At 35.6% G+C, this 18,000-nt stretch overlaps 1 protein-coding gene across 4 annotated transcripts in view; it reads left to right on the top strand.

The window, feature by feature from the left end:
- The window catches only part of SPATA6 (spermatogenesis associated 6), a gene marked incomplete at both ends in the record, with an annotated part of 131,963 nt that overhangs the window by 69,987 nt on the left and 43,976 nt on the right, over window positions 1–18,000 (top strand). For all 4 annotated transcript variants that reach the window (XM_080690395.1, XM_080690397.1, XM_080690398.1 and 1 more), the window contains one exon: window positions 16,033–16,217. In XM_080690395.1, the coding sequence (XP_080546521.1) occupies window positions 16,033–16,217 (185 nt within the window). The remainder of the gene's footprint in view (window positions 1–16,032; window positions 16,218–18,000) is intronic.

The raw sequence follows: 18,000 nt of genomic DNA, 5'->3' as shown, positions 1-18,000 counted from the left end.
TGTGTTTTTGACCCCTTTGATTTGCAAAAATCAAATGACTGTAAATGTGTGGATTTCTTTCTGAGTTTTCTATTTTGCTCTGTTGGATTATGTATCTGTTTTTGTTTCAAAACTATGATATTTTTATTACTATGGATTTAGAAAAGTTTGAAAAGTTTGAGGTTAGGTATTATGATATCTTCTGCATGATTCTTGTTGCTGAGAACTACTTTGGCTATTCTTGGTTTTTGTTGTTGTTGTTGTTGTTGTTGTTGTTGTTCCAAATGAATTTAAGGACTGATTTTCCTGTGTGTATGAAGAATGACCTTGGTAGTCTAATGAGTATTGAATTTAATCTGTAAATCACTTTTGGAAGAATGATCATTTTATTGATATTTATTCTGTCCATCCAAGATCATGGAAGGTCATTTTATCTTTTAAGGTCTCTTTTTTTCATGTTTCATCATTTTCCTTGTAGAGGTCTTTTACATCTTTGGTTAAGTTTATTCCTAAGTATTTTTTTATGGAATATCATTTGTGGAAGTGTTTTCTAGATTTTTTTTCAGTGGATTTGTGATTGGCATAAAGGAAAGATTCTGATTTTTTTTTTTTTGATGGTACTGGGGTTCCTGGAAGCCCTTCTACCTCGGGCTACACTCCCAGACCTATTTTATACTTTTTTTTAAAATTTAGAAACAGGGTCTCTTAAGCCAGCATGGCTGGCTTCGAACCTGCATCATCTTCCTGTCTCCGCCTCCCAAGCACGGGGATTACAAACGTGCGCCACCATTCCCAGCAAGATTCTGACTTTTTTAAGATTAATTTTGTATCCAGACACTATGCTGAATTTGTTGATCAGTTCTATAAGCCTTTTGATTGAGTTTTTTGGGTCTTCTAAGTATAATATATCTATAAATAGAGATAGTTCTTCTTTTCCTATTTGTGCCCCTTTTTATTTTCTTCTCTTGCCTTATTGCTTTGTCTAGAGTCTCAAGTATTTTTTTGAAAAGCAGTGGTGATATTGGACATCCTTGTCTTGTTTCTTTTTTGAGGGGAACTCTTATAGTTTTTTTTCCCATTTAATATGATGTTGACTGTGGGCCTTTTGTATATTGCCTTCATAATGTGGAGGTATGTTCCTTCTATTCCAGTTTTCTGAAATGCTTTTAACATAAATGGGTGTTAGATTTTGTCAAATACTTTTTCAGTATCTATTGAAATGATCATGTGATTTTTTGCCTTTATCTGCTTATGTAGTGAATTACATGGATTGATTTTTTCATGTTGACCTAACCATGCAACCCTGGGATGAACTTGGTCATGATATATAATTTTCTTGATGTGATCTTGAATGTACATTGCTAGCATTTTTTTTAGCAATTTTGCATCCAAATTAATCAATGATATAAGCACGTAGTTTTATTTTCTTGAGCTTTCTTTATTTGATTTCAGTATTAACGTAATGTTGGATTCATAGAATGCATTTGAGAGAGTCCCATTTCTTTCTGTTTCATAGAATGTACTGAGGAGTATTAGATTAGCTCTTCTATAAATGTTTTATAAAATTCACCTGGGAAACCATCTGGCCCTGGGCTTTTGTTTGATGATAGGCTCTTTAATGCTTCTTCAAATTATTTGACTGTTATTGGTCAGTATAAATTTTTCTACCTTCTTGATGTAACTTAGGAAAGTTTAATGTGTCTAGAAATTTTTCAGTTTATTCTGTTTTCCATTTATTTGGAGTATAGTTTTTAAAAGTCATTTCTGATAATCGTCTGGATGTCCATACTGCGGTAATAATATCACCTTTTTATTTCTAATTTTAGTAATTTGGGTTCTCTCTTTATTTTGGTCATGTTGCCTAGTGATTTATCTATATTATTTTTTCAAGAAAATTGATTTTAGTTTTGTTGATTGTTTTATTCTCTACTACATTGATTTCTGCTCTGATTTTAATAATTTTCTGTTTTCTACTGGCTTTGGGATTAGACTGTTCCTGTATATCAGGGACTTTGAGATGTGTCATTAGGTTATTTGATGATTTTCTCTTTTGATGGGAGCACTCAGTGCTGTGAATTTTTCTCTTAAAATTGTCTTTAGGATGTCCAGATATTTTGACACGTTGTGTCTTTTTTTCATTTATTTCTAGGAATTTCTTAATTTTTCCCTTATTTCTTCTGTAACCAGTTCCTCATTCAGCAGCATGGTATTCAGTTTTCATATGTTTATGTGGTTTTCATGGGTTTTCTTATAGTTGGTTTCTAGCTTCATTTCATTGTGGTATGAAAAGATACAGGGGATTATGTACTGTTTCTTAAAATTTGCTAGTGCTCACTTTGGCCCAAGATGTGATCTATTTTGGAGAAGGTTCTGTGACCAACTAAAAAAAATGTAAATTCAGCTGTATTTGGTTGGAATATTCTGCATGTGTCCAATAGGTCCCTTCAGTTTTTGGTGTTCTTTATGTCTGAGAAATCTTTACTCACCTTTTGTCTAGAATATTGGGCTAGTGGTGTGAGAGGAGGGTTGTAGTCTCCCAATCTTATGATGTTGGGATCTCTGTGTGGCTTAATGTCACAAAAAAGTTTATGAAAGTGGTCGCATCTATGTTTGGAGCATAAATGTTGACTATTCTTATAACTTTTTGCTGGATTGTTCCTTTTACCAGTAAAAAAAATCACCTACTTTCCTCTTCTGATAAGTTTAGGCTTGAAGTCTAATTTATCTGATATTATAGTTGATACTTTTGCTTCAATTTCAGTTTGTGAGTATCTTTACTTGAAAGGTATGTTTCTTGCAGGCCAAATATAGGTTAGTTAAGGTTTTTAATTCATTTTGCCACCTTATATCTTTTTATTGGGGAGTTGAGGCAGTTTATATTTAGCATGATTTTTGAGAGATGATTTTTAATTCCTGTTTGACTTTTAACTTCTGTTTGAGGTAGTGTTTGTTCTTCTTTGCCTAGTTGTTTGTTTGATAGAAATCATTATTTTTCTTGTTTTAGAATTTATTTATTAATTTTTTTGTAATTAATCTCTGAGTATTTACGCTAGCACTTGTTTGGAACATAAATCAGTTTCTATTTGTCATGAAAAGTATTTATTTCACCATCAAATGTGAGAGATAGTTTAGCTGGTTAGAATAGTTTTGGCTAGAAGTTGTTTTCTTTAAGAGTTTGTAATATGCCGCTCTAGGCCCTCCTGGCTTTCATGACTTGATTTGAAAAGTCTGGCATGATTATTATTGGTTTGCCTCTGAATGTCACTTGGTCTTTTACTTTTGTTGTCTTTAAGATTATCTCCTTGACTTCTGCATTTGTCAATTTGATTAGTATGTTGCATGGTGAACCTTTTCTATGATTTTTTTCTACTCATAGAGGTTCTATATGTTTCCTGTACCTGTGTATTAACCGCTTTTATTTTCTGTTTTGGAAATTTTCTAATATTACTTCTCGGAAAAGATTATTGATTCCTTTGTTTTAGCTTCTATTTCCCCTCCTATGCCTGTTATTCTTAGGTTAGCTCTTTTAAAATTGTCCCATATGTTTTCTATGTTCAATTATGCTGTAGAAGTGCTTTTTCTAAATTATATGCTATGTGTTAATTTTTGGAATAGGCATTTTCTAAGAGTGAGATTCTGTTTTCCATTTAGTCTGGTCTACTGTCTACAGTTTGTATAGATGCTTTCACTTTAATGATTGCATCCTTTACTCTCCTCAGAGTTTGTTACTGATTCCTGTAAAAGGTGTCATATTCTTTGTTTTATTTTTTCATGCCCTTTCTAAGTTCTTTTTTGAAATCCGGTATCATTTTTACTATTAAAGTTCTTATTTGTCCTTTTGGTGATCTCTGTAATCTCTGTTATTGTGGGGTTTTGGGAGCTCATTACTTCCTTGATATTATTTTTTCTGGTGATTTTAGGTTTCTTAAATTTATATCTTTGTTGCTTTTGATAGCCTTCTCTCTCTGTAGGTGTCAGCTGGTATATCTAATGGCAAGTTGTGTTGTATTCAATAGTGAAGGTTGAATGAGGAGCTATAGTAGTAGATACAACAATAGGGTAAAGTAGTATTTAGGATCAAGCTAAATCAGAGTTTGAGTATAGTAAGATAATAAATAGTAGAGATTAGAGCTTGTGAATATATAGGAGGATTCTCATAACCAGCGTATTTAGGAATAGTGATATAAAATGGATTTAATACAAGTCAGTGAAATCAAAAGAAAAAAAGGGGTGGAGAGAAGAGAGTAGATATGAAAGAAGAAGCTTGTAAAAGAGGTGGGGAAGAGAGCAAGCACACACACACACACATACACACACACCACAATTAATCAAAACAATTTTACGAATATATGAGTACAGAGAAGACTTGGCTTCCATAGCCCTTGTAGGTCTATGTGGATACTTTCAGCCATTGAAGATTAATTTTCTATAATAGGTTCTTGAGCATGTTCCAAGCATTGTCATTTGCTCTGTAACCTGTAGCAATGATGTCAGTTTGTAGCCCCAGGTTGTTTTCTCTCTTTCAATGATTGGGACCCTGGCCTTATATCACTGTGTGTGAAGGTGGTGGGTATCATTGGGGCCAGATCCAGTATAAGCATGGTTGCTATACTTTTCACAGATCCTGAGCCTGTGTCTCTCCCCATCTATATAGGAGGCGGGTATTTCTGGGACCAATCCATTATATACATAGGGGTCCACATTCTCCACAGATAGGGCTTTGTTGGTCTGTTATCACCCTAGTCATCATGAGTGAGTGGCCTGCAGCAGTCTCTGGAAGCCCTTGCAATCTCTGAAAGCCATACTAGGGCATTGTGCCCTGTGGACTGTAGGCCTCTTTGCCCAATTGGCCCTGAGGACTATCTGGTAATCTGTGCCTCTGCTGTCTCCACCAGTAGACTTCATCCTCAACCTTCACCAGGGTGAACCACAAAGTCTCAGACCCCATTATTATATCATTGCGGTGTGACTCCCTGTGGCTGTACTAGACAGTCCCCCAGGGATGGCTAGTTCATCTATTTAGTTGTTAAATGCCCCTCTGGATACTTTGGAGAATGAGGTAGTTTCATCCATGCTCCTACAGGTTCTAGCTGGGCATCCAGGCAGTGGGATCTCTGTGGAGCATGGGGCCAGGTGCTGGCTGCTTACAATTCTCATGAGCTGAAGCTGCTTACTTCACATTGAGGTGTTGGCTTTTTTTCTGGGATTCTCTGGAGTCCACAGTGCCAGCAGTCTTGAAATGGTTGGGCAAGAAGGCTTTGTCTTAGTTCCTGCGTTTGCAGTTGTTTCCCAGAGGAGACACACAGTATACTTTGCTGTTCTCTGTTCTGTCTTCTGCCTTTTTTCTGCTTCCTTTAACTTTTTTATTGCTTTGTTCAATTTTTTGATAGTGTTTTTCTCTTGTCAAGATGGTACTTTCCTAGCAAAGATCGAATGTCAGCACAACTCAAATGTGCTACTTTCCTCAGTCACCAACTCCCCTATTTCATTTAAAAAGAGTTCTCTTTTTCAAATGTATTGTGCCACCTTTAATTGACCACCACTTCTGCCTCCATATCTTTAATTTTAGCACTTCCTTTTGTGAGAAAACAGAAAGTGGTGAATACGCTTTAATATATATATTTTTTGGGGGCGAGGGAGAGATGTAATAGGGATTGAACCCAGGGCCTGCCACAAGGTAGGCAGGTGTTCTACCCCTGAGCTATATCTTCAGCCTGGAATAACAGATTTTTTTGTATCTAAAATTTAAATAGATTTTCATGAAATAAATCTGCATCATTGAATATGGGAAGAATAAGGGATTCTTTTCTTATAAGCACATTAATAGTTGGTTAATAAGTGCTCTGGATGTAGAACACTATGGGATTTCAACAAAGAAAAAATCCAGGAAGCTGAGAGTGGTTACAGACAATTTTATATAAAAGTACACCTTACCTAAGTTTTCTGAAGAAATACCTGTAAGAGAAAAAGGCAAGAGTGTCTCCAGAGGGAATGCAATGGGAAGAAATCTTGGGATTTGGAATAAATAACATGTCCTGGGAGAAAAAAGACTAATCTGATTCCAATGGAGGGTATATATTAAAAGATATTGGCTCCTTAGCATCTTTACTTTGTATCTTTCCTACTTCCCCATACCTTTAATATCTGCCTTTTTCCATTTTTAAGAATTCTAGTTGCTTAGGCTTTATCTATTATTTTGGATAAATGTATCTTTACCTTGTATGTATAGTAATCATCATCTCTGGTAAATGCTCATTCCTTTAGTCTCATTTCCTTTGTATTCTGCCATTGCTTTGACTTCCAGATTCATGGTCATTGTTAAAAATAAGAATTTATATATTCATATATATAAATATTTAGCCTTAAAAATAAAACAAATCAAATGTTATATGGCACACACACACACACACACACATATATATATATATATCAATGTGATATATATCACATTCTCTTCATCTGTTTATCTGTCATTGAACACTTACTATTAATTTTATTTGAGCTCATCACTTTCTTGAAACTATTTTCTAAATACAAAAAGCCAACACACAGTGCTGTTTTTTTCTTTCTAGCTTTTCCCTAGAGATACAATCTTGAATGCTATGTGACCTATTTTCTAAGATGTTGCAGGCTATAGTTTTATTAAATGTTTTATATGGGTCTTAAATTTTTCATTCCAAATTATGTTTCTTTTCTGTGTGCTTCTGACTGATACACCAGTGCATATTTAGATTTAAATTTATAGCCAGGCATGATGGCGCACGCTTGTAAGCCCAGCGCTTGGGAGGCTGAGACAGGAGGATCACACAGGTTCAAGGACAGCCTCAGCTACTAAGTGAAGCTCTCAGCAACTTAGTGAGACCCTGTTTCCAAATAAAGTATAAAATGGGTCTGGGAGTATAGCCTGGAGGTAGAAAAGCCCCGGGTTCCACCCCCGGTACCACCAAAAAAATAAATAAAAATAAATAAATAAATTTAGTAAGGTAAGATATCAGTTTCAGATATCAGATATCAGGTAAGATATTCAACAAGCCCTCAAATTTTAAAAATTATATATAATAGAAATTTAATTTTAACCATGTAACAATTAGCTTAAAATATTTCTGATCTGCATACTACTTTCTCTATGTAATGACCCATCATAAGGCTTTACCTCACCCTTTGACCTTGTTGTCCTCTTCATATTGCAGAAGATGAAGGAGAACATGGAGAAGGCATGTCTGTTTCTTAAAAACTCAGGCTTAGAATTAACATTTAAATTTTTTGTTTGTTTTGTTCCAGGAGCTATTCACATTCTCTCATCTGATGCAGAGATTTCCTCTTAGCAACACTTATACTGTGGAGGAGAGAAAGATTAATTATGATAGACAGCAATTTGTTGTACTAGAATGCCTTGTCCCTCCCTAATCACAAATTCTCTCTTCTTCTTTAAAAAGGATTTTATGATTAAAACTATTATGCTGCAAATAAAAATTTAGCAAAACTATAAATCATTTCTGCCCTCATGGATATGGATACACACACACACACACACACACACACACACACACACACACACATATATATATATATATATTTTGGTGGTACTGGGGTTCCTGGAAGCCCTTCTATCTCTGGGCTACACTCCCAGACCTATTTTATTTTTTGGAAACAGGGTCTCCTAAGCCAGCGCTGCTGGCTTCGAACCTGCGTAATCCTCCTGTCTCCACCTCCCAAGTGCAGGAATTACAAGTGTGCGCCACCATGCCCGGCCCTCATGGATATTTTATACTACCGTTGCGAGCAAGGCACATTAACAATATCCATGTAGACTTGGAAGTGTGGTAAATATAATGGAAGGCTTATATAGTGCTCTGATGTTATTGTGTTGTACTGGTCAGCCTTTCATTATTATAACAAAATCTCTAAGATAATTAACTTATAAAGAGTAAAGATTTCTTTACTCTTTATAAGTTAATTATCTTAGAGATAAGAAGCTTAAAAATTAACCATATGTTGAGCCAGGCATGGTGAATCATGCTTGTACTCCCAGTACTTGGGAGACTGAAACAGTAGGATCACAGGTTCATGGACAGCCTTAGCTACTTATTAAGGCCCACTGCAACTTAGTAAGATTCTGTTTCAAAATAAAGAATAAATATTAGGGTTTGGAGTATAGCTCAGAGGTAGGATGCCCCTGGGTTTAATCTCTAGTACTGCAAAAAGAAAAAAGACCATGTGGCATTTGAAGGTTATTTGATGTTAAGAGATTATTGAGCTTTTGTTTTTGGCAGGGAAAACTGGAAGGAAAACAGGCAAAAGGTAGATGTGGGCCTGAGAATAATGGAGAAGCAAGGGACAGAGGCAAATAATATGAGGGAAAACCTGTTTTCTTCCATTTTAAATATGAAGAAATCTAAGAAAAATAGAAATTTTCACATCTTTTATTTGCCTTGTCTAAGAAATTTTTTAATGAATCAATTTTTGAAATCTGAATTTATTTGTATTTTTTAAAATTTTTGTCATAGCAATTAAGAAATGTAGATCATTGGATATATGGGATTTTGTTCCTTTTCATTCTAAGTTATCTCTCAAATGAAGCTTTGTTCATATGAAAAATTTTTCAAAGTGGCTACTGTTCTTATACTCAGTGTCATTTAGGAAAATAAGTATAAAAAAGTTTAAGATTATGTAAAATATAAAAGCACGAGTACATGTAAGAACCTTGAATATAATTTGAAGGGGACAGGGAAGCTGAACCATATCCATAAAGGTGTGGAAATGTAGGTCACATCTGTTGTTTCTGCACCATGTGTCCTGAGGCTTCAGGATCAAAGCTGGTTGTCTCAAGTTTGAGATGTGACAAATGTATAATTCTAGGATGGAAGGTTTTGGATGTGAGCCCTTCAAAATACAAGTTCTCAAGAATATGAAAAAAAAATTTGAGGGAGCTGGGCCTGTGGCGGATGCTCGTAATTCCAGGATTTGGGAGGCTGAGACAGGAGGATCACAGTTCATGGACAGCTTCAGCTACTTAGTGACGCCCTTTGCAATTTAGTGAGACCCTGTTTCAAAATAAAGAATCGAAAGATATGGGGCTGGAGGTGTTGTCCCTCGGAGGTAAAATGCCCCTGGGGTTCCATCTCCAGTACCGCAAAAAAAAAAAGAAAAAAGTTATTGAGGGAAGTTTTCATGATACTCTGAGAAATGACCCAGGGTAGAGTTTTTACTAAAGGGTGCTGGTGAGCAAAAACAGGTGAGCCTGTTCATCTTTGGACCTGGCTCCAGGATGGACTTAGTGGCTTATCCCTATTCATGTCCCAAGGAACTTTCTGTTACAGACTCAAAATGGTAAAAAGTGGTAAAGATAGATGCATGTTAAAATAAGTGGCAGATATTTTCCTAGCATACAAGTTCACACATCTGACCAGAGGGTCCTGCTTTTCTAGAAGACAGAATAACTCAGTATTTGAGAGCTTAAAAAGGAATTCAAGCTCAGACTCAACACCCAAACTCACTTTACCAAGTAGTCAGAGGCCTCTAAGGGAGGCTCACATGATCTCAGGAAATATACTATTTCTAAGTTGAGGGTCTTGTTGTTGCAATATGTATATGTGTGTGGGGAGGTAGTTGTCTATAGATCTTTTTTGGGGGGGGATACTGGGGTTCCTGGAAGCCCTTCTTCCTCTGGGCTACACTCCCAGACCTATTTTTATATTTTTATTTGGAAACAGGGTCTCTTAAGCCAGTGAGACCGGCTTCATACCTGCACATTCCTCCTGTCTCTGCCTCCCAAGTGCAGGGATTACACGTGTGCGCCACCATGTCCATCATCTATAGATCTTTTTTAACTTTAAGGATTGCCAATAAACTCATCGAAAGTCCACAATAGCCATTGATAATGAGTGACGCTGAGTTTTTGACATAATGCTGCGAGGGAGGGTACCACCTTGACACTCTTAGTAGTATCTGAAGGGGATAGTAAGGGCAGGTGTTTACAGGGTTTGGGATCTGAGTGTTGGAAGGCTTTCCGGTTGTGACACAAAAGATTAGGATTAATAGGCACAGAGGATAGGGACTTCAAACAAGTCTTAGTAAGTAAACAATAATAAGGGAAGAATTAATCTAGTTGAGTGCTCTGATCTCTTCTTCTGAAAAGGGGACTATTTTACCAGATTAAGAATCAATATTATTTTGGGAAGGTAGTTGATTGATGATTGAACAGTCTGTTGTTCAGACATATGATTTATGGGAATGTCCTAAAGAAAATAATGAAGTTATTTACTAATGTAGAGCTTTATTTTCCTGGGCAAGATTTTCCTGAGGGACTCACAGAAAGTCATGTTGAAGTAGGTAGATCTTAGTTCTTTGTTCTCATAGTTAAGCCTTTTGAACGCAGGTGGTCTTAGTTCTCATATCTCACTAAGTTATATATGTTTCTTCAATAATATGATGTTCATTTTTGTTGTTTATTCCCATGAACCTTATATTTGTTCCCATTTTAATAGTGTACTTTGAAAATTACATTTCATTGTTTTACTGATAAAATAGAATTAATTTTTGGTATTAATGTTTGTATAATTATCTTCTCTTAAATGTTCTTAATTTTTTTAAGAGTTAGGCAAACTTGTCATTTATAAATAATGAATGTTATTTTTGCCTTTTTGATTATTCTTTTCTAAACTTACAAACATCTTCGTGCAATGTTGAATGAGTGGTGATAGTGGGTTTGGAAAAGGCATCTGTTATTTTCTGTCTACTTGTCTGTGCTCTGGTATCTCCAAGCTTTTTTTTTTTTTGCAGGTAGACAGGGCCTAGTTCAAATCAGTGGGCTGTGAGTAGAAATTATGTGGATTCTTTCCAGAGTAAATCATGAGAGTTCATATAAATATATAAATATCCCTGTTACAGTGACAATGAAGCTTCATGTTCTAGAGGGTACTGCTACGAGTTTTTCAGCATGCCCCACAGCAAAAGGTCCTTGGACTGTTTTGTTCAATGTAATTTATCTTGATAACCCACATTACCATACAGCACAGGGTAATTAACCTTTATTCTTTTAAACCACTGATTTTCAAACTTAATTTGCTATTGCACCGTAGCCTAATACGCTGTAATGTAGAGTAATAGAAAATTACTTTTTTCTTTTTTTTTCAGTACTTGGGAGGAAACACAGGGGCATTCTGCCTCCAAGCTACATCCCCAGCCCTGTTTTTTATTCTTTATTTTTAAACAGGGTCTCACTAAGTTATGGAGTATCTGAGGCTAGCTTAGAATCTTCAGTCCTCCTGCCACCATGTCTGGCTTGCCTTGCTCCTTTCTCTGATAGGTTCCTGTAAAGTTCCACACGTGTTTCAGTCAACCTTCTTACAGTTATAATAAAAATGACTGACCACACAACTTTGAGGATAGAAGTTTTCTGTAGATTCTTGGTTCAGTTCATGTGAGGGAAGGATCTGAAACTCAGGATATGGCAATAGGAGGTAGCAGTACCTATCACCTTGTGGAGGCTAGAAGCAGAGAGTCAGCAGGGAGAATAGGAAGGATATATAATCCTAAGGCCATCCCCAGGGACTCCTCCTAAGCAACCAGGACCCCCTTTCAACGCTGCTACCATGCTTCTGTGGGGATTAGTGGGACATTCTAAACCTAAACCATTACACTCCACCACTGGCCCCCTAGACCTCATAGCCACTTCACTTTAGTCCATCTCCAAAGTTACCAGTCTTAACAGTTCCAACATTACCCAAAAGTTCAAAGTCAAAAGTCTTTTCTGAGACTCAAGGTAAATAAATTCTTGGCCTTGAGCCCCTGTTGTAAAAGTAGGAAGCAAGTTACATATATCCAATGTACAATGGCACAGAGTAAACATTTGTATTACAAAAGGGAGGAATAGCCCCACAGAAAGAAGGAATAGGACCCAAACAGTACTGAAATCAAATTCAGCAGTGCAAGCATTTGACCCTACAGCTTCACTTCTGGCATCAGAGGCACATGTGATGAGATGTGATTTCCAAGGGGCCTTGACAGCTGATCCCCTGTGGTAGCAGCCGATCCCCTGTGGCTTTATTGTTTGCAACGGGTAGCATGCTCGCTCTTCCAGCCTCGCTCCATGGCTCTCAGCTGTCCTTCCATGTTCCTGGCATTTTTATATCACAGGGTTTATTCTTGCAACCTTGACTTCACACTCGCAGCTTCACAAATTACCCAATTTGGGCCCACTTTCAGAGATTCTGAGGCTGCTACATGTTATCTGGCTTTCCAAGACTTAGTTTGAAATCTGGAGGGAAGATTCCATGATTCCTTTTTTCTAACAAGGTTAGAATTATGTGAGTGCCAACATCGACCACCAGCAGAAAAAGTAGTCACACTCTATTTAATCATTGCCGCTGGGTCCTTTTTAGTCACAGCCACTGGACCCACCTCCTCCTGAGCCTCCACTAGCCCCACCTCCAACATGACCACTACTTCCTCCTTCCTTTCATCCATCGTACTTTCTCCATGACATTTCTCTCTGGGCATGAGTTTTACACATGCCTTTCTGACCAAATTGCAGATATATAAAGCCTCTCTGCTTTATTTTCTGCTCTGAAAATTCATTTTGCAATTTGCTGAAAGCAAACATCAATATCTATAATGGAATTTGGATAATTTACAGTTTTAATTTATTCTCTGCCAGCTTAATCAGTCCATTGTCTTTAAATTTGGCCTAACACAAAGTTTCAGGACATGGGCAAAATTCTGATAAATTCAGAATGTAACACATGTGGCTTCTTCATTTTCCTAGGGAGTATCCTTTGCCCTCTCAAATCTCCTCAGCATAGGCTCTATACTGTCTGTCTTGATAGCCACATACCAGCCCTTCCATGTTTCTCTCACAAAACAGTTCCAGTGACTCACAAAATACATGGTCAGACTAAAATATAGCAGTGGCCCCACTCCTGGTACCAATTACTATCTCAGTCAACATTCTCACTGCTATAATCCAAAATGACTGATTCACAATATCTGACTTCCTGAGAGGAAGGAAGATTTATTTGCTCACTTTTTTTTTTTTTTAAGAGAGAGTCTGGGTTTAGTCTTAGTCCATATGAGGCCAGGATCAAAGCTCAGGGGAGGGTGACAAGAAGCTTGGGGGGAGGGGAGGAAATGAGAATGAAAAGCTCCACTCTCATATCACAAAGGCCAGAAGCAGAGTGCCAGTGGGGGGGAGTAGGAAGATATGTAATCCCAAAGTCCACACCCCTAGGGACTCCTTAGCAACCAAATCCTACTTCCAATATTACTACCTTGTTTCTGTGAGGTCTAGGGAGACATTCTAAATCTAAACCATTACAACATATATAAAGTGTTATTTATAGTCAAAGTTTGCTAAATATTCTTTAGCAGGTTAAGGAAGTTACTTTTGAAATTCTTTTTAAAGAAAAAATATATATTTAAAATCCTGAGTGGTCATTAAATATTTCCACATGCTCTTTTTAAACATCTAAATAATATTTTGTAGCAAATTAATAGATTTTATAATAACTCATCCTTGAATTATTTGAAAAAGCCCAAGTTGGTCATGTTACATTATTTTACTTTTTAACATTACTGAATTTAATTTTTTAATATTTTGCTTATTTTTTCCATATATGCCTATAAGTGAGGGTAGTCTATAACTATGCTTTCTACTTTCCTCGAGTGGTTTGGCAGCATTATTATGATCATATTATAGTCACAACAGAACATTAGTTTTGGGGTGTTTTCTTTTTTCCTTAAGAACAGCTTGACAGTTTGCTTCTCACCTCTGTATATTGGATTGCAAGCCCATCCACTGTAGGACATTCCATATAAATCATTTGAGGCTTCAACTATGAGAATTTTCTATTTGTTTCTGTGGTAGAGCCTTTATATGTCCTGCTCTGAGATGCCCCACTGTCTAATAGCTTTTTTATTCTTCTTCAGTTTGCTTTCATGTAACAGTCATACCTCATAAGGTAGCTGTGAGGATTACACACACACACACACACACACACACACACACACACACACACACACACAGAATAGCAGTTTAAGAGGGAAGAGGGCCTCCCTCCAAGAATCAGTATATTAAAAGTCAATTTCTTAGCACTTTTTTTGCATTATTTTAGAATATCTTCTAAATTTTGCATTATTTTAGAATATCTTCTAAATTTTGCTTTAGTGTAATATAGTGTGTCTTCCTGAAACCAAACCAGCTTCTGGCCATGTGGATTTTTAAATCAGATGATAGCAATTGATTATTGACTTGATACAAGATTCATTAAGGAATATTTTCAGCAAAATTAGGAACTGATCTCAGTTACCCATATCAACTTTTCTCCATTCCACAGTCATACTATCTTCTTGCCATCCTATAAATAATACCAGTACTGTACTTTTTTTCCTATGAACTTTATTCTCAGCTACTTTTAGCTAGTTAATTTGATTTATATTAATTTCTTGAGATAAGCCTTCTATTAGATATTTTTTCTAATTGTATCTCTATTTTTGTGACAAACCTGTAAGACTCTATTTCTCATTTATAGATAAGGAAACTAAAGTTAAGATGGTATAAATTACTTTCTCAGGGTTTCACTACTTGCAGGAATTTGAACTCAGTTCTTTGGACTCTTAAACTAGTGTTCTGAAGAAGTTACCCAAGAAATAAAACTATTTTGTGATGAGGCAGGGGTAATATTCTATTTTGATTTATTTAGAAGATAATAATAACCTAAAAGAAACTCAAAAAAGTGTGGAAAAGATTTTTAATTTTAAGGGTGAAGGTTGAAAGTTTGAAGTTGATTTTTTCAAAGATATATACCTCTTCATTATCTACCCAAACTCCTATATAAATACACTTTCCCAAATAAATAATTTATTTCAGTGAAATTAATACATTCTGGCTGTATTCCCTTTATGGAGTTATTTGTATATCGTTTAGTTATGTTTTCTCAGTTTTTATTCATACTTCATTTTCATCTCTTTAATTTATGGCTTATAATTTCTTTGAGATGTATCCTGTTGTATTCATCTGTGATTTTTGTCCCCTACATTGTTCAACACTTTACAATAAAAAGTAAAAAGGGTTCAGGATGTGGCTCAGAGGTAAAATACTACTGGATACTATTACCAAAAAAGAAAAAGCAGAAAAGAAAAGCAGGAAGCCATATTTTTCTCTATTCAAAATAGAAACCTAAATTATTAAAAGCCTACCTCTTTTACCTAATTTCTTGCTACATAGTCTAGCCACACTGGCTCCCTTGCTAATATCAGGTATACCCTCTGCCCCAGATCACAGGATCTTTGCATTTACTTTTGCCTTTTTCCAGATGGCTCTTTGCACAGATGTTTCCATGATTTAGTCTTGTCTTTGCTAAGATCTCCAGGTCTTTACTAAGATGTTCTCTTTTCTTTGAGGCCCCCACTGACTCTCTCATTTAAAATTAAACCTCATTCCTTTCATGGCATTACCATCCCATTTCTTATTCCTTTTCTCTTTTCTTATCTCCTTCCTAGCTTTACATCTCATAGTTCTTGATGTCCTTTGACATACTTTATGTTGTGTGTGTGTGGGTGTATGTGTATTCTGTCTCTCCTTACTAGATAAAAATTTTACTAGAATGTAAGTTTCACAGGGCAGGAACTTAACTCATATGTCTATCCTGACTTATTCATTCCCCAAATGAACAATGAATGACTTTTAGCACCAGAATTTGAATTAAGTTCTCTTTGAGCTCATAGCTAAACTATCACTTGGTTTATGCATATATTCTTTATTTCATATATACTCACCCTATTCAAAAGCCTTTTGAATCAACAAAGCATGGTCAACTTTATTCATGTGGGATGAACAACTCATATGTGTTTCAAAAGTAAACTTACAGTGAAAAATAACTACTATATTATAAAATTTATATAGTTATGGCTCTGAAACATTTTTATTATTTTATAAAAGTATGTGTATATTTGTTGTATGTGTAATGTTACTATAAGTATTATGTTACTATAATGTTTTATAGGTATGTATGTGTATATATGTGTAGACATATACACACAATTTTCTCTAAACAGGTTATCAGGACACCCCATGGTAGAGATTTTGATGACTCCTTAGAAAGATGTGAAGACTATTTGAGCTCAAGATCATGTAGCAAGCCCCAGCATTCAGCAAGGACCTTACTAGTCCATTCTGCACCCTCAACAGTGCCGAAGCATTCTCCAAGTCCTGTGTTAAATAGAGCTTCTCTTAGGGAAAGGTAATGTACAGTATCTATTTATAATATTTTTAATAATCAACTTTAGAAATGGAAAGCAGTAATTATGCATGTGAAGTGATTATTTGTAAAAGTATGATTTTATTTTGAGACTTAAATTGTTTTTGCTTAGACTGTATTACATATTATACAGATTTCTCCCTAGCCTGATTCACTAGAAGTGAGTTTATTAACCAGATGTGTCTCTTTAAACCTAATTTATTACTGTATTTTTTTAAATTGAAAATTGGAGTATGTCTCAATTTTAGTAGATTCAAAGAGATTTAATATTATAGGTATGCTTTAAGTATAAAAATAGCCTATGTTATATTTTCCAATTTGTCCTAATGCTGACTTAAGTACTGTTGGTAGATGGTATCTACCTTTCTCAAATAACCTCCTCTGCCCTGACACCCTAAGAGAATCTTCTTTCTTTCTTTCTCCTTCTTTCTTTTCTTTAGGTCTCTCTCTCTCTCTCTCTCTCTCTCTCTCTCTCTCTCTCTCTCTCTCTCTCTCTCTCTCTCTTCTTACTGGTGCATATTAATCATGGAATGATAGATTTCATTGTGACATGTTTTTATACACATAGAAAAATAATAATTTTACTCTCCAGTACCTCTTTTTTCCTCCCCTCCTTCTTACCCTAGTCCTCTTCTTCAACCCTAATGGTAGAGGGAAAGTGTCCCTTCTGCTTTATTATGTCCCCCTTTTTCCTCTGTTTTTGTTCCCTCTAGCTTCCATATATGTGAAAAATTATAGTTTTCTTTCTAGATCTTACTTATTTTGTTCAAAACTTTAGTCTTTAGTTCCATCCATTTTTATTATTTAGTATATTTGGTATTTATTTATGTTGAATAAAACCTAGATATGAATATATACTACTTTTTCTTTATCCATTCATTTGCTCATGTACATGTAGGCTGATTGCATAACTTCGTTATTTTGTATTGTGCTGTGATAAATGTGTGTATGCATGTATTTCATAAGTATGCTGACTATACTTCTTTTGTATAAGTACCAGGGAGTGATATAATTAGATCATTTGGTGGTTCTAAATTTTGCTTTTTTGAAACCTCCATACTGATTTCCATAGTGTCTGTACTATTTTACAATTCCACCATCAGTGTTTAAACAGTTCTTTTTACCTACATCCTTGCCAGCATTTGATGGTTTTCATCCTAAGCGAACTCAGATGGAATCTCAGTAAAATTTTGCTTTGTATTTCTTTCCCTCATGGATAAAGATGTTCGGGATTTTTTCATAAGTTCCTGGCCTCTTAAACTTTTTTAAAAAATATCTGTTCAGTCCATTTCCTTGTTTACTGATTTTCTTAAAGTTGATATTTTTAAGTTCTTCTTATATGTCAGAAATAAGTTCTGTGTCAGAAGAGTAGCTAGCAAAGACTTTCTGTCATTCCGTAGGTTTTCTTCTCACTCTGTTGCTGCCTTTCTTGTACAGAAGCTTTTTAAAGATGCCAACTCATTTACTCGTTTTGTTCTTATTTCCTGAGATGTAAGTGTGTCCTATTCAAGAAGTCTTTGCCTGGCTCTTTGTTTAAAAACAGCTTTCCCCGCTTTTTTCTTTTAACAGTTGCTTACACTGACATCTTTTGTACAAGATGGGATAGGTATCTAGTTTTTTTTTTTATATATATATGCATATCTAGTTTCTCCAGCACCATTTGTTAAAAAAGCCATCTTTTATTTCTTTCAGTTTTCTTTCTTCCTTTCCTTTTTTTTTTGGGGGGGGGGATATTGGCGATTGAATGAATCCAGCCTTCTACCTT

The sequence above is a fragment of the Muscardinus avellanarius genome (assembly GCF_963383645.1).
Source record: "Muscardinus avellanarius genome assembly, chromosome: 3".
NCBI lineage: Eukaryota > Metazoa > Chordata > Mammalia > Rodentia > Gliridae > Muscardinus > Muscardinus avellanarius.
The sequence above is the reverse complement of the archived record's forward strand: the minus strand, read 5'-3'. Positions and strand labels throughout refer to the sequence as shown.